At 39.1% G+C, this 20,413-nt stretch overlaps 2 protein-coding genes across 4 annotated transcripts; both read right to left on the bottom strand.

Annotated features, from left to right (window-relative positions):
- Positions 1-104: 104 nt before the first annotated feature.
- Positions 105-7,936, bottom strand: LOC119023989 (peroxisomal succinyl-coenzyme A thioesterase-like). 2 transcript variants are annotated; one of them, XM_037106340.1, is made up of 11 exons: positions 7,884-7,936; positions 5,762-5,963; positions 5,532-5,631; positions 5,230-5,420; positions 4,806-4,975; positions 3,866-3,985; positions 3,381-3,463; positions 3,197-3,290; positions 2,684-2,764; positions 2,083-2,224; positions 106-2,007 (listed from the first exon to the last, which is right to left on the bottom strand). In XM_037106340.1, the coding sequence occupies exons 2-11, from the start codon at positions 5,958-5,960 to the stop codon at positions 1,871-1,873; spliced, it is 1,317 nt and encodes a 438-aa protein (XP_036962235.1). In that variant the 5' UTR covers positions 5,961-5,963; positions 7,884-7,936; the 3' UTR covers positions 106-1,870. The 2 variants fall into 2 exon arrangements, with proteins under 2 accessions (XP_036962234.1, XP_036962235.1); XM_037106339.1 differs by having other exon boundaries at positions 105-2,224.
- A 1,583-nt stretch (positions 7,937-9,519) lies between these two features.
- On the bottom strand, positions 9,520-20,355 carry LOC119023988 (peroxisomal succinyl-coenzyme A thioesterase-like). 2 transcript variants are annotated; one of them, XM_037106336.1, is made up of 11 exons: positions 19,946-20,355; positions 19,472-19,673; positions 19,248-19,347; positions 18,959-19,149; positions 18,645-18,814; positions 15,841-15,960; positions 14,982-15,064; positions 14,806-14,899; positions 13,774-13,854; positions 11,526-11,667; positions 9,520-11,438 (listed from the first exon to the last, which is right to left on the bottom strand). In XM_037106336.1, the coding sequence occupies exons 1-11, from the start codon at positions 20,042-20,044 to the stop codon at positions 11,302-11,304; spliced, it is 1,419 nt and encodes a 472-aa protein (XP_036962231.1). In that variant the 5' UTR covers positions 20,045-20,355; the 3' UTR covers positions 9,520-11,301. The 2 variants fall into 2 exon arrangements, with proteins under 2 accessions (XP_036962231.1, XP_036962232.1); XM_037106337.1 differs by lacking the exon at positions 19,946-20,355 and having other exon boundaries at positions 19,439-19,567.
- Positions 20,356-20,413: the final 58 nt, after the last annotated feature.

The following is a 20,413-nucleotide window of genomic DNA, read 5'->3' as shown; positions in this document are numbered from 1 at the left end:
GCAGAAAGAAGCTACTTTACCTGCCCATGGAACGTTCAGCAGCCGAGTTGCCTCCTGGGAAATGTGGGTTCAGGTTATGACTGTGATGAAGAAGGCATGGGAATAAAACAGAAGACATACTGCACTGATTTAATTCTTTTCTCTTCAAGTTCAAGTGTTGTACATGTTGCTTGAGTACACCTTGCCATACATTACATTAAAGGGGCACCAAGTAGTTTTGGGGAAGAAAATCAATATTACAATATCAGTGAGGCAAAGAACAACCTTAAAATTATTCATATTTTTTTCCATAGCTGACTAAAGCTGTTGTCAGTGGAAAATAAGGTCTCTAGAACACGTTCAATCAGTATGAAAACTGGGTTGTCATTCAAGGTAAAAACAATTTTGTTCAGTTTATTCAGTCATGGAAACAAACAAGAGTTGGTTTATTTGGTTTGTTTATGAATAAAAACATTACTACAAAAATGTCTTCCCCAAAACTACACAGTACACCTGTAAGCAGTGGACAATCAGTGCACTGATACAATTTTGCAGCTGTAGACAGAGGGCAGTCTTTATTTTAGTTACCTAAAATGCAAAGCTTTTGCATATAGCGTTCTTAACATCAAGCACAAGTTATGTATTTAACTCACAATATGTGTGCGATCCAAGGAGACTTCCTTTCCTATAATTATGCTCACATGGACACCTCGACTAATTTACATGATAACCTCTTATGTCCATCTGTGTGCATCTTGACTATCTGAGCCCCTCTACTAAGATTAGTGGGTTTTTTGATGATGGCATCATGATGAAGGACTCTGGGTGTTGCAAGTGTTATTTTATAAAATATGACCATTTTGTTGTTTGTTTATTCCACCTTATCTACATCTGCCTTTTCTAAAAGCATAACGGGTTGACAATCCTGCTAAATCCAAGAAAATTTCACTCATGTGAAAAATATGAAGAAAATATTCTGTGAAAGAAGCCTGTCTTTCAATCATTCAGAGTTTGAGTATTTATTACTATGTCTTACTAGTTGTTCACAGTTAGTTTATAATATCATGTTTTAGTTATGATCAGGGTAACACCTCCTGAAATCTTGAAATAAAAGAGTGAGAAATAAATCTATTAGAATAAATACAAATATTGTTTAGTGACATAAATAACAGGATACAAATGAGTGGAATACTATATCTGCATAAATAATATGATTCTGAATTGTTTGAATTACAGCAACATGTCATGTCTCTAGACGACCACACACACCCTCTATAAACATTGTGATTCTGTATATACGGTCTGATGCTGGACTGTTTAAAGGGTAACTCCACCGACTTAACACATTTAAGTGTATTTACTGGTGAAAAACGCAGTATAGCGTCTTTTGTAGTGCCTCTAGTGATGTCACTCAGTGGCATGACATGGTATGCAAAAGTGAAATCTCTGGTTCTGCTGTATTGACTTTGGTCATTTGTTTTCAAACTGCAGAGTAACAGAAAGAAGCAGGTTATCTGCTGAGTGCTGACTTTGGTCTGAGAACAAAAGAAACACAAATTTACATTTACATTTTTGTCCAAAGGGACTTACAGTAATCCATCAGAGGTAGATTTCATTGTTCAGTGTCGAGATTCAGTTCCCGTCGGTCAGTTTGGCAGGAAGAATCATTCACATCGTTCATTCGTTGTTCGTTCAGTCGCGACCTTTTACGATAACAAGACGCTGGCTCTACCTGAGCCACAGCCGCCCACAAATAAAGTTACACACACCCTTCATGCTGGTTGTTGCTAGCCATCTTCTATCTTCATCAAACCTGTTTTGGCATTAAATTACTCTGAGATAATCTTACTTCCTGAAACTCTGATAGTCTCTCCATTAGATTTTGCCTTGGTTATAGGTGGGACAGTAAAGTTGTACCAGGGTTTGAGCCACTGTAGAGATTCTCCTTAAGAAAGACCAGCAATTTCCTCCAGGCGTCTTCCTGAGCGCGAGAATGTGCCACTGTCTCTCCGCCCCACAAAACAATCACTGCAAAGAAAACAGAAACAGCCATCAAAACACAAGTCTGAAGTCCTGATTTAGTTAGTCTCAAGTTGAACCTACTCTTCTCTCTTGTCGCTATGCTTCTGAATAAACTAGCTCTGGCGTGCGGAGTGTACGGAGGTTCAATCAGGTGACCGGCGTTCGGATATGACAGGACAGTCAGCAGGTGGCTATTCCCCGCCTGCTCCATCATTTCCTCCATCTGGAAAAAAGAAATAAAAAATGTAATCTTATATTTGTAAGGAGGTTTCGTTTTTATACTTGCACTGCTTGGATATGACCGTTAAATGTTCATGTATCTTTGGTTCTGTTTTGGTTGTCTTTGCAGAATGACTCTTAACCTCTTGAAACTCTAGAAGCTAATGGGCTAACAATTTTTTTTTTTTTAAAAATGTTATGGATTGAAAATGTAGGCCACTAAGGAAATAAAAGTTCTTGAGAAAATATACAGTTCATGAGTATACCTTTTGAAACACGGATATCGAACAACCCAACAGTGAGTAAAGTAGTTAAAATAAGATCAAGCTTAAACATTTACACCAGTAAAATGCAACACACATTAATGCAAAAGTCATTTTTATCTTAAAACATCAGATATATTAGTAAAACACTGACAGGGATGTGTGATCTACATGTGATGCTGTAACATCAGCAAACTCACATCCATTGCAGACTCAGAGGCGGGCCAGTTCTGGTCGTCTTCACCTACAACCACCAACAGAGGACACTTGAGTCGTCCCATCTGTTCAGAGACAGAAACAGAGACATTTCAGTTTATATCACCAGCTGCAGCTTCAACTGTTTATGCATCACCGGTTTCAGCTGTGCAATCATTTATCTGTGGACTTTTGAGATATTACACAATGTTACACAGGAAAATCTAGCCACAGAAAAAAAAAATAAAATTGGTATATTTAGTAGAAATGAAAGAACATAATAAATCATTCACATCACTGTTGAGTCTCTATCGAATAATTTCACAGAATGCAAACCACCTGTTAACTAAGACAACTGACAACATTACAACATTAGAGCAACATTATGTCAACATATATGTTGACATATATGACAGATGGACATGTACAGTATGCCATAAAGATCTGCCATTTCTTTTCAGACCAAAAATGCATTTACAAAACTGGAATGAAGACACATTCTGGCTGGTAACACTTACGTCCACTTTGAAAGCAAGGTCGCTGGGGACTGGCAGCGCCACATCTCGCCAGATTAACTCGTTCTCCTCACTGATGCGAGTCCTGTCAGCGTTTCTGATTGGACAATAGATTTTTTTAAAACTGCACCTTCCATTTGAGCAACAGGAAAATCACTGACAAGCAACAAACTGCTTGTGGACTTACTGGTTAAAATACTTCAGGATTTCCTCCAAAGATCCATCAACTGGCTGCATGTGACAACCACTAATGCACACTGCACACCTGAGCTGACATCACAAAAAAAAAAAAAAAAAAGACACACACGCACACTTCAAATACTTAAACATTTCACACAGGATCAGCTGAGACAGAACCCTGAGACAGATGTTTTCCACCCAGAGACAACATTAGACTTTACCATCAAGTGCATGTGTCCTTGAGACCTGTAAGTTGTTGCGATGTTATCAGTTCATTTAATATTACAATGTTAATTTAATCCTTTATAAAGAAGGAGAGCAATGTTATATGATGCTATGCTATGCTATGCTATGATAAACAAGTTAAGTTTGTTGAGTCACATTTAAGGTCTGACCAGGGACTGTTAGCTTCAACTAGACTTTATAAAGAATTTGAGCGACGTTAAGCGATGTCAAGATGATGAAAGTCATTTTCAGCAATAGTTGTCTTACTTTCATAACTTGGGAGTAAACAGCCATTTTGAGGGTTATAGTGGTGCCCAAGGACAGACCCAACATACCGATCCTGCTGCCATTGACCTGAGGATGCTGCTCCAGGACTTTATAGGCCTTCTGCATCACAAGAACATGTCAGATAACAAACAGTTATAACACAGAGGCCAGACTTTGAACATGTTGTAATAGAAGAAAACAATACATTTCAAATCCCACCTTCACTCGAAAACATGTTTTAACTTATGTTTCTCCAATTAAGCGTCCGAGCTTCACTGTGTAGAATGATGCATGAGTATGACACAAGAAAATTGTACATTTTCTCTGAGTGCATTGAAAATCAGATTTTACGAAGTGGAGCCTACAGGCATGATTTGTGACATCACAAATAGTTTGGAGGATGATCTTGGTGCAATATTTAGCAAACACAAGTGTGTACACTGGAAGCCTCAAGTTTTCACATCAAACACTGAAAATGGGCATTACAGTGACGTAGGAGACATTGTGTATCTGCAGTTAGACCTGTGAAATGACAAATACATTCATATCTTTGGAATTTTAAGTGAGGAACAAGGTGTAGGGCCTATTTTTAAGGATTTATGCAAAAACCCAAGTTGGATACACATATGAGATTATTTGCATGTCTTAATAAATGTGACATGAGAGCTAAAACCTCTTAAGACACAAAGAAACGTCCAAATTCAAATGTAGGGCATTTATGGACATATTTCACGTTTTTCTTTCTTCTTCTTTTTTTCAAATTGCTAATTAATTTCCGGGTTTTAGGAGTGATGCGTACACACACCACACGCAGCCACATGCATTGCACACTCTATATTTTCCTCTCCCTCTCTGATGCCCTGCAGGTAGCCATCAAACCCTCTCTGTGATGCTTCCATTTGTTGCTCCCACCAGCAGATTATTCGCTGATAAAGTTTACCTCAAAGTACTGGAGTTCAACCATCTTCCCAGTTTCCATGGTGATTTTAGGTGTCAGGTAGTCAAGGGCCAGGGAAGCGATGCCATGAGAGGCTAGCAGACACGCACGGTACTCCACCAACTGCCCTCCACCACCCCACAGATCTAAGAGGCCGGGGAAAGGTCCTGGTCCTTCAGACAACAAACACAGTTCACAGTTTACAGCTTTATTGTATATTTCTGTGGTTCCTTGTTCCTCCAGACGAGGGCTGGGTGATTCAGGCATAAAACAATATTGCAATATTCTTAGGCTTTACCAGATACACAACATGTATCTCTGTATTTTTTAAATCTTCTCAAAAGCAGGAAAAAATAACATCTATAAAGACATTGAGATAATACTGATATATTGCCCAGAGACTTTCAAGACTCTCCCGTGGTCCTACCTGGAGGCAGGAAGAGGGTCGCAGTGAGGCCGTCCTCTGTGATCGGGATCCTGCGGACGCCGGGCGCCATGAACCAGCGCTCCACCACCACACTGGCCAGTGGCACCTGATCCATGAAGCCCTCAGTCTGGTGACCCTGGTACACTGAGATTGTGACCTCCATGGGAGTCTGGACATTCATCTTCCTTAACCTTATGAGGATTATGGAAAAGAGTCAACTCTGACACCAATAACTGATATTGAACTGATATATACCAATACTGATTGTCATTGTCTGAATTGCTCCATCCTTGTTGGTCTACCTGAGTCCAGGTTTGCTGCCTGGAACAGGTCTGAGGCTCCACAGTAGACCCATCTGTTCAACCCCAGAATACGTCCCACCCAGACTGGAATGCTCTGAAACTGCAAAGTTAAAGGCATGAAAGTTATTTAAAAAAGTGTTTTTCTGCAATTCACAAACTTTCCAGTACCTGCAAAAAAAATTGACATTAATAATCTTGAATTTTCCAGGAATGGGCTTTCAACCGTGTACCATTCACAGTCCCTCTGGTGTCGGCAGTGTAGTGACCAAAAGCCTCCCAGCTGTATCCATCCTCACACTTGTGGAGAGCGTGGACGGTCAGCTGGTAACCAGGCGGGGCCTTCTGGACCAGGATGATAAACTTCTCATCCACAAGTCCTCTGGACGGCTGGACCAACAACTTCACAACACACTGCTTCCTGTCCATCATGAACTGAGCAGACAGATAAAATATTCAATAATACCATCAAATGTGTGTGTCTGTGAACATCAACCTGATATTTCTGGGGGATTGCAACTCAAAATGAATGAGACCCACTGTGTTATATTACTGAGTTGTACCAATAATTTCCTTAACATGTCATTTACTGAAAGGGTGCAAATTTATTTCAGACATGTGAAAACAAAACAAAACAAAAAGTTAAATTGGTTCCACAAATAAGCCGAATAACATGAAGCGCACGTTTACGATTTAAGATTCAAAGTGTAACATGTTATATGCACAGTAAGGAAACATGTTTCTATGTACAATGAAATTCTTCCTCTGCTGCATGCAGGATGCAGTGCAAAGCACAAAGTATTAACTGGGACAGCAGTAACAAGCACTGACATGCCCAAAAAGTACTATATGTACACTTAATATGTAACATAATAACTGTAAATATATTCATATATGTGCATATACATATGTGCTGAACACACATACAGATACATACATACATACACTCACACATATATACCAATATCCATACATAACCTATAATATCTAAACACTAATCCATGCACACATAGACACATAGACATTTTTAAAAACCCTCTTTGATCTTGACCAAAGGTATGATAATTACTAAGTGCAATACATTGATAGGAAAGTGATATATACTGCAAGATAACCACAAAGTAAAAGCACAATATTTGTCTGTGAGTGAAGTAGCCCAGTGTACAATAAAAAATACTCAAAGTACCTCAAAGCTGTACTACCATTCCACAGATTCACACCACCAATTGAAATGAACTTTCTTTTCTTAGTCGTGCTAACAGGTAGCGTCTTGAGTTTACACTTAAATTATAAACCCCTTCTCTATCAAAATAAGTTTCTTCATATTGCCTGGTAGTACTTTGTTTCTTGCTCTAGACATTATTTGTGCATTTTGACATTCAACCAGGACAGGTGAATGAACACGGGAATTTAAAAACAAAAAGTTACCTGCAGGATCACAAAACAACAGGACTGATATTTAAGAAAAAAAATTTACTTGACAGAAAATCATCCATGGGCTCATGGAACAGATGAATGACTTGTGCTGTTCTAATAGTTAATTGTTTCCAGTGAAGCCTTCAAAAAGTCTGCATTGATTCCTCCGAGGAAACAACATTGGATTGTGTGTCTAATGTTATAAATTCTGTTACAGCCACTTTAAGATCCTACAAGGAACTTTTAACTGTCCTTTTATTTGTTGGTTGGTTTGTCAGAAGGACTGCACAGGAACTACTGAACAGATTTTCAGAGGTAGTGGAGAATCAGTTTTCTGGCCCAGAAAAGACCCAATTAAAGTTTTATGCAGATCTGGATAAAGAGACGGATACAGGAACTTTCTCTCACACTCTCTCTCCTTTCTGAGCATATCTCAGATAATAATGCATGGACCTTGATGTAAAAACAAAAAGGCGTGTTTACATGGCTGCTGTCTATGGGTTAGTACATTTTGCCGTCGGTTATGTTAAGGGGACTCCTGGACCTTGACTGATGTACTGAGTGCCATGCATTGATAGGAAGGTGATCTATGTTCTGTAAGACAACCGCAACGTGAAAGTACAATGTAACGTTACTGTCTCTGAGTGAAGTAGCCCAGCGTATGATGAAAATACTCACAGTACCTCAAAAATGTATAATACAATAGCCTACTTCAGTAAATGTTCTTAGTTACACCCCACCAATGATATCAGCGTTAGTATACCAACTTCAACACAGCCACAACATGTTCTGTCATTTACAAAGACCTCTACTGAGGGTAAAAACGTATAATGGCTAACTGGGTCTGTGTTGGCTCAAAGTGAATAAACGCGTTTCATCCATTCGCACCAAACTGCTCAACAGTTGTTAAAGTATCTCGCCAATGCCATTTCTACTTACTTTAAGCGCAGGTGTAAAGGTGTGAATCGACCTGAGTGAATCAAACTTTGACAGGGAACACTGAGTGACAGCTGACCTTTACCTCACTGTCTGAAGTTCAGCCTCCCTGCATATGGAGGACTAAACATGACCTAAGAATGAATGAATGAATGAATGAATGAATAAATAAATAAAATACAGGAATAAATAAAAAATAAAAAAATAAATGCATACATAAATGCTGAATGCTAAATGTATAAATGTATAAATAAATAATTAAATAAATAAATAAAAGAATGAATAACAGAATAAATATTTAAATAAATGCTTTATATTTATTTCTACATTTCTTTTCACCTACATTTATTTATATCTGTATTTCTGTGTCCATATGTTAATGAGGTAGGAGGTTCTAACCTCTGTCAACAGCATGATTGGTTACAGGAGTGTGCTTGATTCGGGTCTATTACTTCTGCCTTACTAGCGGCGCTGATTCTTGGACAGGATTGTTGTTGGCTACCAGCAAGCCCGGTCAGCTAACTGTTAGCTGCAGCTGTTGACATTTGCTATTTATTCTGGTTTAGTAATGAAATTGACTGGCATTCATTTTAACTGGCGAGGGACCCAGATGCACTGGAGGTGTAGTTGGGAATCCAAGGGGTCCTCGGCCAGGAAAAACATTCTGCTCATTGATCCAAGTCATGTATATGTATATTCATTTTGACGTGGCTTGAACACTACTATTCCACATGGAGATGCTGGAGTCTGTGACCTGCAAACCACTGTTAGATGAGCGCTACAGAGCACACAGTGACAGTGTAGGTGACTGAGTCCCTGCCTGTCTGAAAAAACGCAACCGTCTATAAATCGTCCAAAATTGCATGTTGTCAGTCTTACATCTTTGTCGTGAATGTCTGTACTCTCAAACAACTCATGGGTGGGACAGTCTGAAGCATTTGTTCACGCCGAGTGGCTTGAGAGCAGCATGGTTCACCATGGTTCATAGGAAAGCCCAGACATGTATCTCAGTCTTCTCAAGGTATGAAGATGAATATCAGAGGGGAGAGGATGACTCTCCCTCTCCCCCTTCACAGGGCTCGCAAGTGTGTGTGCAAGTTAAACTGTCATACCGGTCAAGGCCATTACGCTAACTGGAGCTGGTTTGCAGAAATAAATAAATGTAGGTGAACAGAAATGTAGAAATAAATGTATTTACTCTGTTATTCATTCTTTTATTTATCTATACATTCATTTATGTATTCATTCATTTATTCCTGTATTTATTTATGCATTTATTTATACTTAAGTCATGTTTAGTCCTCCCTATACGGACACAGTGTCAGTCTCTCCCTACTGCAACATCAACGGGACTGGACACAAGATGGCTCCACCGAGTCTCAGATATGTCATTATTGTTATTTTTTTGTTTAGCTCTTTAGGATCCAGGCATATCTGAGCTGATGTGACTAAATACCACAAGTTGAAAATAAACATATATATATGTGGGTGTTTAGTTTGACAGAAATGCTTTTGTGTTAAATAGATGACGTACTACACTGGTTTGAATACTTTTCTCTTTTAACAGTCCGACACGAGACGGTAAATGTTGTAGATGTTCAATGCGGAGGATTCCAGACATGAGACAGGTGAAAACAACTAAAGATGTCAGATATCTCCTGATGTATTTATTTTTTTGGCAAAACTACATAGTGCACCTCTAAGCAGTAGACAATCATTACATTTATACAATTTTGCATCTGTAGTCAAAAGGCTTATATTGGTTACCCAAAATGCATGGCTGATATCTCGAAACACAGAGGGTCTTTGTAAATCTTTTGCAAATAGCTGTGGGATTTCATTCCCTTTGCTCACACAGAACTCTTGAATCTCTTCTGATCTCATACTCCTCTAACCACTTTCTCTAGGCTGAGCCACCCGACAACTGTGTAATGGCCTATATTACTGTGTTCAGTCTCTATTTCCCCAAAAGTGCAACAAACTGTCTGTGATTTAATGGTCTTGCCCTGACAATGTTAACAATTTTAGTTCAAACATGGTTATTTTTTAACACTGACTTACACAATACCTCCTGTTGTGTAACACAAAGGAAAAAAATGACAACTTTACTCTGTATTCTCCTTTCAAATTTCCATGTTCAAATTTCCAAATTTCCATGTTAGATTTGGATATAGTTGATATTATGGTAATGCAGTGCCAGAACATAATTCAAAATAAAATCAGAGATTTATGTAGGCAATCTGCAATTTCACACAAATTCAATCAGTCTGTTAACTGATTGATGATTTAATTAAATGATTAGTAAATTAATTGAGGATTTAAGGAATGAATTCATTGATTATTTACTTAATTCATTTGCCATCCTAATTCTGATCACACTGAAGCCTTAGCAGATGGAGCCATGACATCTCATCTGTGTGAATACTTAACAGCAGGAGTTTCTGATGAGGAATTTCAAAATAAAAGCCCACTTAATAGTCAAATATTTTCAATATTTCCCTAAAGTTCAGATTCATGCTGAGAGGAAACTCCTTGTTTCCACAGACTAATTTCAGTTCAGACTGATAGTACTCCACCTCAGCAAGTCACTCAGATAATTCCATTATGTTCTAATGTGCAATTTCAAAATTAACGCCCTCCAAATTGGCACATTTTTTTCAATATTTTCCTCAAATTCAGATTGATATTGGAGGGAAACTGCCTATTTCCTGGACTATTTTCACTTCAGACTAAAGGTACTCAACTACAGGGTTGAACTCAGATAATTCCAGGAGGATCTGATGTGGATTTTCAAAATTAAAGCCCTCTGAAATTTGAGATTTTTGCTAGTATTCCCCTTTAATTTCATATTTACTTTAAAAGAACACTACCTGTTTCCACAGACTAATTTCACTTCAGACTGATTGTACTGCACCTCAGAGAGTCACTGTGTAAAACAGGAAGTTCTGATGTGGAATTTCTCAATTAAAGCCCTCTGAAATTTGAAATATTTTCAACATTTCCCTTTAAATTCAGATTGATGTTTTTAAAAGGAAACTACATGTTTCCACAGACTAATTTCAGTTGTAGTACTCCACCTGACAGTGTCACTCATGTAAAACCAGGAAGTTCTCATGTGGTTTAAGGCACTGTAAGAAAATGACACTCTGCCTAACTCAGTTTTGAATGGAATGTGATTCAACAGCCTACTGTGTGAGTGAGTAATGTGATTATGTGAGTTCAGAGTTAAAAGATGAAATACAAACAGAGAGCAACTGTATTAAAGATAAAAAACATACAGTTATCAAGGCCTTCATGTCATGTCATATTTCATGTGATTTGAAACTAGAAACCCTTCAATGCGGATGATGCGGATTGATTTTTACCAATTGACTTTTACATCCTAAACCTCTGATACTCTCTTCATTAGTTGTTGCCTTGGTTATAGGTGGGACAGTAAAGTTGCACCAGAGTTTGTGCCACTGTACAGATTCTCCTTTAGAAAGACCAGCAATTTCCTCCAGGCGTCTTCCTGAGCGTGAGAATGTGCCACTGTCTCTCCGCCCCACAGAACCATCACTGCAAAGAAAAACAGCAAACAGAAACAGCAGTCAGAACCCAAGTCTGAAATCATGATTTTAATTTCTAGTCTCTAGTTGAACCTACCCTTCTCTTGGGTTGCCAAATTTCTGAATAAAGTTGCTCTGGCGTGCGGCGTGTATGGAGGTTCAATCAGGTGACCGGCGTTTGGATATGACAGGACGGTCAGCAGGTGGCTATTCCCCGCCTGCTCCATCATTTCCTTTATCTGGAAAAAAAACAAGTAAAAAAACATAGTCTTATATTTGTAAAAAGGTTTCAGTTTTTTCATTTCCACTGGATTTGACCTGTAAATGCTTACATATCTTTGATTCTGTTTTTGTTGTTGTCGTCTCTCAAGTGTAAGAAATCCCACTACATTTCAAGGCCAAAGACATAAATTACTCTGAGATATTCAAAGACATCTTTCAAACCTGTCTTTAATCTGAAGAACATCCTCTGACAATTGATTAAGTCTGAGAAAAATACATGACTCTTAACCTCTTGAAACTCAAGGTACTAAAACACAAATCTTAAAGGTCCACAAAGATTTTTTAAGTGACTCAAAGGTCCATTTATTAAGGTCAGTCACGCCACATGCAATAATACTGTAATATTCAAAACAAAATGTCCTTTTCATTCTAAACAACAACAAAAATACAAACTAAAATAAAATGTATTTTCCATTTTGACAAATTAAAGTAAAGAGTTGAATAAGTTTCTAAGTCTCTGTGAGCACTCTGTACTCTTTTTGTTGTGTCATAGATGTGACAAGAATCCTGCTTGCAGCTTGCTATGACGATTTCAGTGTATAAAATTTTGTTGTTCTTACCTCTGAATTTAGAGGAAATGTTTCTTCAAAATTCCTATACTTCGCCTCATAATGCCGTTTCAAATTGGAAATCTTCATCACAGCTATAGTCTCCTGGCATATTAAGCACATGGGTCTTGTGCTGGTTGGAGGGACAATGAATGCACATTTTTCCGTCCATTCTTTTTTAAATTGCCGATTTTCACCGTCCACTTTTCTTTTAGCAGTGAACTTGGAACATGCCATTTTCGGGCAATCTAGGCTCCTACAGCCAGCAAAAATATGAATATGCGAACTGCTCCACAAACGAAAGTGAAAGTTAAAAGTTGCGCTCGCAGCAGTGAGTGACCCAGCTGTCTGTGTATCATTGACATGGAGACAAGTCCCAGTGTACACGTGCTGACCCAACCAAAACACATAGTGAAGGAAAAACAGTTCGGGGCCACAAATATGTGGCTGGCGGGCCGGATGCGGCCCAGGGGCCATCTATTGAAGACCGTTGCTCTAGAAGCTAAGATCTTGAAAAAAATCTATTTACACTTATACTTTTGAAGCATGGACATTGATCAAACCAACAGTGAATAAGGTAGTTAAAATGAGCTCAAGCTTAAACATCTACACCAGTAAACTGCAACACACACATTAATGCAGCAGATATATTAGTAATACACTGACAGGGAATATTCTTCCCCATCAACCTTCTTTTCAAGGAGTACTTTTACTTTTGTTACTTAAAGTACGTTTTGCTGATAACAGCTTAGATGCATACAGGTTTCAAAGTCTGACATTTACTTGTTTATGTTCAGCATGTTGATCTGAATACTGATTCCTCCACTAGCTGCACCAGGTTCTCTACATTTATTCTCAATTTGTAACAAAAGACTTTACATCTTGTACATGTGACTTGACGTGTTGATGACGACTGAACATAATTGGATACCTCAAATCGAGAAACGTATCAAATAGATGTAGTGGGGAGGAAGTATATCTTATCAGATAATGGAAATACTCAAGTATAGAACCTGAAAATTGTACTTAAGAACAGTACTTGAGTAAATTGTACTTTCGGTGAATTTCATCACCAGTTGTTTGAAAATTTGACACAATTTGAATATGGATCTTTCTGGTGCTTTCTATCGGTATCGGCCCTGAAAAAGCCGTATCGGTCAACCTCTAATTGAAATGGCAGAGAAAAGGATCATCTACTCACTTATTCCTGCGTCAGAAACTGAGTCTTGTATCATAATTGTATCAGTCCAGGCATATTTTAAAAGGACATCCAATAAGCCTACTTTTAAAACTTTTCGACGCTCAATCCTGTTGATCTCTTAACAGTGTATGCAACAAAATAGGTTTAGTTCAAAAAAGTTTTGTAAATTTACAAACTGTATAGTAATCTTTGTATTCATATAATTATCTTGTTTTTATTTCCATCTGTTTAGGTCCTCAACTTTAATCCTGTATTTTGCACCTTTGGACAAAACTTGTTATTCACATGTGAAACTGTCACGTCAGTTAACTCACATCCATTGCAGACTCAGTGACGGGCCAGCTCTGATCGTCCTCACCTAGTACCAGCAACAGAGGACACTTGAGTCGTCCCATCTGCTCAGAGATAAACAGCAGAGGCAGTTAAGCTTTTATCACCAGCTGTAGATTCATATATCTATACATCACTTATGGAATCTTTTTTGTATTGCTGCAGAGGAAAATCTGTTCACAAATAGAATGTTCTTTGTAGATACAGAAGAAAATGAGAGAACATGAATTAATCAGCATCGCTGTTTAGTCTCTCATTGAATAAATCCACAGAATGCAATCCTGTTAACTAAGACAACTGACAGAAAACAGTTCTGATTCAAAGAACATTAAATCATCAAATCAACACCACTGTCGTAAATACAAATCCTAGGTCTGTAAAAGTTTGTCAGATGTAATGTAGGTGCTAACTACAAACAAAAATCATTACCTCATAACTGTTTTGCTTTGAACACTTTTTAACCAAAGTCAATATTTTAAGCTGTTTCATAGTGCAGAAACAAGTGACAGGGACTCCATTTGTCCTCTTACAAGACACTGTACCATAAATATGATGCTGAAGTTGTTTTTCTGAGATAAAAAAGTTACAGAATGTTACTTTACACAAACATCTATTATTGTTCTATATAGTGTCTAATAAATTATTTTAATCCTAAGTGTGTTTTGCATCTTTCAAATTACATAACTGAGAAGCAGATATTGTCTCTGGACACCATTTTTATATACATACATTTTGAGGTTAAAAAACTCTTTGTTTGTGCTTTACCTGCCTTTAGTCCACATTTTTTTGTAAACTTGGAAGAAATTTAAAGCTGTTGTAAGCGTTGTTGTTTTAGCTAACTTCCTGTCAGTTTAGCAGTTAGAAATCCCCTCGCTCATCTCTGCGTCCACCACATTTACACGACTCCTTTCTTTTATTAAAGTAGCTTTCTTTGCCTCTTTTTTCTTGAAGCATTTTTCTTCACCCCGCCGTGTTTGGTATCATAAGCTGTCACCAGGAGCCTACATGGTACTCACATCCACTTTGAGTGAGGGTTCAGTGGGGATTGGCAGCAGCATAGCTCGACTGATGACCTCGTTGTCCTTATTGAAATGAAACCTGTCAGGGTTTCTGATTGGGAAAAAAAAAAGTCAATTTCAGACTTCCCTCTGGGCAACAAGAAAATCAAGTAACAAATGGCTTGTCAGCTTACCTGTATAGGTTCATGAGCATTTCCTCCATAGATCCATTGACTGGCTGCACATGACTCCCACTAATGCACACCGCACACCTGAGCTGAGAGACCACACACACTTAAATCACAGGTCGTACACAGGATCAGCTGGGACGGAAACCTAATCAGAATTATTACTGATGTACAAACAAGATCCTATAATTGAAACAAAATGACAAGGAAGGAATATAATATACTAAAAAGTAACCAAGAAAATGGACGAGATGTCTGGTCTGACCATGTGTGTCCACCCTGCGCTTTGTCAGAAGGAAGCATCATAACAGAGTCAGTGTCGGAAAGCGGGTCAAGCAGTGAACCCCAAGAGCTCACCTTTTCAACGCTTCTTCACTGGGCTAAACCTGCAGAATCTTACTTACCAACTAGAATATTTTCATTTAGCTTGCTAATAGCTAATATAATAGCTATAAAAGCTCTGTAGAAAACCAGCTACACCCAGTAGTTGCCACAAACATACAGGTGGTTACTGTCAACAATTTTCGTTGAGTCACTTCCTTGTTGGACCAGGGACTGTAAGCTTCAACTAACCTTCATTAAAGAAGTGGAGATTTGTTAAGTGGCATCAAGATGATTTGTTTATTTATTCTATTATTGTATTAGTTTACTTGACATACACATTAGTATTATTACATCTAATCAAAGTGCAATGCGTGTAGGACTTCTAGCCATGGCTAATTTGTAGTCCTTGTTAGGATTTTGGGGAAAGACACACTTGAAACAACACCTGAAAAATAGACATAAAAACTAGCAATCGAACAGACCTAGAGAAGCAGATATAACATCGATTGATGAAAGCAACTTTAAGCAACAGTTGTCTTACTTTCATAACTTTGGAGTATACAGCCATGTTGAAGGTTATGCTAGTACCGAAGGACAGACCCAACATGCCGATCCTGCTGCCATTGACCTGAGGATGCTGCTCCAGGACTTTATAGGCCTTCTGCATCAGAAAAATATGTCAGACAACAAACAGCTGTAACACAGAGGCCAGGCGTTGTAAATGTTTTGATGTAAGAAAAAATACCATTTTTAAATGCCCCCTCCAGTCAAAAATATGTTTTTCTGTTTGTGGTCCTTAAATGTAACATTTTCACTTGAATGTGTAGAATGATGTATGTACAGCATTTGACATGGTATCATGATAGTATCATATTCACTGTTGAAGTGCACATTTTCTCTGAGCTTAGTGAAAATCTGAAATCAGAATCAGAATCATAAGTGACTCAACAATACCAGTGTATACAATTGTGATGCCATGCCAGAGTATATAACCCAAATGAGGAACAACAATATAAGCCTATGCCTCAAACCTCCTGATGGTTTGGTCTAAAGAAGAGACAAAAGTCTAAAGACAAGAGGAACAGGAGTGTAACTCTGGTTGCCAAGGGAGTGGCTTACCTTATCACCCCACCTGCCTCAACAACTGTTCCTTATTCACTCTATGAATGAGTTACAGCTGAGAAGGGGCAAGGTATCGCCGCTCATGGAGAGGGCTGTGACCCTGAGCGTGTGACCTCTGTGCGACTTACCCTCCAAGTGAGCAGAGAAAAAACACAAACACCACATTAAGAGAAAACTATTGCATTGCCCGTAGGAAGTATGTATTCCTACAGAAAAGTGGGAGGTTAAGTAGCTTTTCATGGATGGCCAAATGAGGCTGTGTTTGAAGGCGGGATGTCAGGGATATAACTGGCCGTTTTTGAACATTTTTGATATTGCCATTATATTTTACCTTAAAAACTATTTACCTTGCCTTGTTTGGTGTCATTATTTTCTGCACAACCTCACATGTGTGACTGTACAGTTATTTTTTTTGACATACTGTACTAACACAATGGACCTAAAATCATAAAAAAACAGATTTTTCACTGTGAAAAACACAAATATATTTAATGAACCATTTGTATTACTTATAGTGCAAATATAAATTGTTGTTTGCTAAAATTATGCATAAGTGTTTGAAATTTACAAAGTTATATGTAACTGTTTACATTTAAATGCAGGCAATGCCTCAGGCTCAGGGCTCCTCAGCAACACACAAAAACAACTACACTACACAAAAAAAACAACTACACTACACACTAAACACACAACACTAAACACTATATAACATACTAACTAAACACTCCAAACACGCTAAATGTCACAAATCTCTCAACTCTCAAAACTCGCTATCTCTGTAGCTGTCTCTATCACCGTCACTGTTGCTGTCACTCTTTTCCCACAACTTCCCCTGTTCCTCAGCAACAAATTCACTTGGTTTGCCATATAATTTTGTGATTGGTTGGTGTGGTGCCTCTTTCCTTTTTCCTTAGTCACATGTTCTTTTGCTTGCAAACACTTCCTGCTTGCGGACACTTTCGTGAGAGAAGCCCGTTTTTATCCTAAGTCCGGTTTTACTTGGCCTATCAACAAAACTGGTATATAGTTTGAAGGCTGCATCAACACATTAGATGGAACGGAGACTCATAGAGGCTGCGTCTTGCTGCTACGTCATTTAAAAGGGACAGTGTGTAATATATCAAGTATTAAGCACCATCTAGCTGTGAGGTTCTACATTGCAACACTCCTTTGCTCACCCCTCCCATTCTGTAGATGTTGGAGAGGTTCCGGAAGCTACAGTGGCCCTGACGGACAAAAAACTAATTTTCAAATTATGGACTCTTTCCCAACAGTGTCGAGTATTTCTACTGATTCAAGTAATGAGGTAAAGATGTAGTTAGTTATTAAGGCAGTGACGAGCGCTTTTGCCGAGCTCCCTCTCAGTTCCGCAGTCAAGCTGGCTCTGAGCAAAAACACATTTAGCCTAACTACGTAGTACCACGTAGTGCTCTGTGTCCCCCTTGGCAGTCCATAGTTTTTTTTTAAAACCGGAAAGACACGGCAGCCTCCATAGAGCTTGCCCATGCTACGTATATTCAGATAGGTAATTCTTCGCTAAGGAGGATAAGTCAGATTGTTGGCAGAGGTAACTGTACACCAATGAGGACTTACTTATGAACGAAGACATTGATTTGAGTTAACAAATTACTTAAATCGTTAACACACTGTCTCTTTAAATTGGTCACGTGATTTTTACACGCTGGCTAGTCCGTCGACTCAGGAGGTGGGGTGTGGGGGAGGGCTCTGCAGTGATTGGCTCTGGTGCACACGTGGCTATGGTGCCTATGGTTGCTATGGTTGACAATGCTGACGACATCCATAAATCATTTATGAAATAAGTTATTAATGGTATCATTGTAGTCCAAACAATTCGCACAACTTAAGCCACGCAGCAGTCATGTTGAAATTTTCAGGTCAGTCTGATCCTGATCTGCAGAGATATTTGAGGCACACAGACAGACAGACAGACAGACAGACAGACAGACAGACAGAGATTTCTTGCTTTTATAGAAAGATGGGGAACAAAGGCTAACATGCACACTATGATATGGTTTGATCACATACAACGCTATATGTAGGAAGCTTTCTAACAGTTGCAGCTCAACTACCTGTTTAAGTGATAATATGTCAGTTCATTGTGGAGTTCTGCTGTTCCTTGTGGCCATAATGTAAAGGTTTTTTTTACAAAATCCTTGAGGTATGGTGGGGCACTCAAAATTAAGATTAATTTTTTTTGTTTACCTCAAAGTATTGGAGGTCAACCATCTTCCCAGTCTGCTTGGTGATTTTAGGTGTCAGGTAGTCGAGGGCCAGGGAGGCGATGCCGTGAGAGGCCAGCAGAGACGCACGGTACTCCACCAACTGCCCTCCACCACCCCACAGATCTAAGAGGCCGGGGGAAGGTCCTGGTCCTTCAGAAAACAAACATAGTTCACAGTTTACACAACTTATAAATCAAGGTATCCAGAATATAACAAATAAATGACATCTATAAAGACATTGAGATAATATTGATATATTGCCCAGATATTCTCAAGACTCTCCCGTGGTCCTACCTGGAGGCAGGAAGAGGGTCGCAGTGAGGCCGTCCTCTGTGATCGGGATCCTGCGGACGCCGGGCGCCATGTACCAGCGCTCCACCACCACACTGGCCAGTGGCACCTGATCCATGAAGCCCTCAGTCTGGTGACCCTGGTACACTGATATTGTGACCTCCATGGGAATCTGGACATTCATCTTCCTTAACCTTATGAGGATTATGGGAAAAAAATCACATCGCTGATACCAATAACTGATTCTGTATTCATTGTCATTGTCTGAATTGCTCTGTCCTTGTTGACCTACCTGAGTCCAGGTTTGCTGCCTGGAACAGGTCTGAGACTCCACAGTAGACCCATCTGTTCAACCCCAGAATATGTCCCACCCAGACTGGGATCCTCTGAAACTACAAAGTTAAAGGCATGAAATTATTCCTTATTTGATGTTAAATGTTCCTCAATGTTTCAATACCTGCAAAACTTCTACATTAATTTTACACTGTTTTCCAAGAGCCGGCTTTCAACGTGTACCATTAACAGTCCCTGTGGTGTCGGCAGTGTAGTGACCAAAAGCCTCCCAGCTGTGTCCATCTTCACACTTGTGGAGAGCGTGGATGGTCAGCTGGTAACCAGGCGGGGCCTTCTGGACCAGGATGATAAACTTCTCATCCACAAGTCCTCTGGACGGCTGGACCAACAACTTCACAATACACTGCTTCCTGTCCATCATGAACTGAACAGACATACAATATTTATTTTATTATCTCTATGTGAACACCACCCTGATCTATTTCCTGAGGAAAAGGCAATTTAAACCCTCAAACATGTTCAAAACGTAGCTAACACTTATTTACTGTACTTAGCTACATACCACTCACCTGTGATAGAGCTCAACGTGCACAAAAACGTTTCATCCATTCGCACCAAGTTGCACAATAGTAGTTAAACTATCTAGCTGACGCCATTTCCCAACTGTACTTACTGAATGCACCGGTGAGAACAGACCTCAGTAGTGTTGTCATTAGGTTTGTAGTCTGCCCAGAGATCGCAAGTTGTATATCGACTTGAGTGAATCCAAATTTGACAGGGCACGCCGGCCAACATCTGATCTTTACTTCACCGTCTGAAGTTCAGCCTCTCCGGACAGAGCGTCAGTCTCCTCCCACTGCAACATCAACGGGACTGGACACAAGATGGCGCCATCGAGTCACCGATAATCAAAACTGCGCCTGTCTCCTCAACTGAGCTAATATTTTTTTATTTTTGCATTTACATTTGAGTCTCCACACTAAGCTGCTCTGTTGTGAATGCAGGCTAGACGTTTTCAAATAAAATATGTGTCTAGTAAGAAAGAAACACGCTACTGCTTCGTCTGTTGTCTACTCGTATCTCTCCTGACGCTTTAAGAGACGACGCTACATTACCCGCCCATCATCCGCCGAGTGGCATCATGGGTAATGTAGGCATAAAGTT

Source organism: Acanthopagrus latus, chromosome 8 (assembly GCF_904848185.1).
Source record: "Acanthopagrus latus isolate v.2019 chromosome 8, fAcaLat1.1, whole genome shotgun sequence".
NCBI classification, from domain to species: domain Eukaryota; kingdom Metazoa; phylum Chordata; class Actinopteri; order Spariformes; family Sparidae; genus Acanthopagrus; species Acanthopagrus latus.
This window is presented reverse-complemented; position numbering and strand designations above follow the sequence as displayed.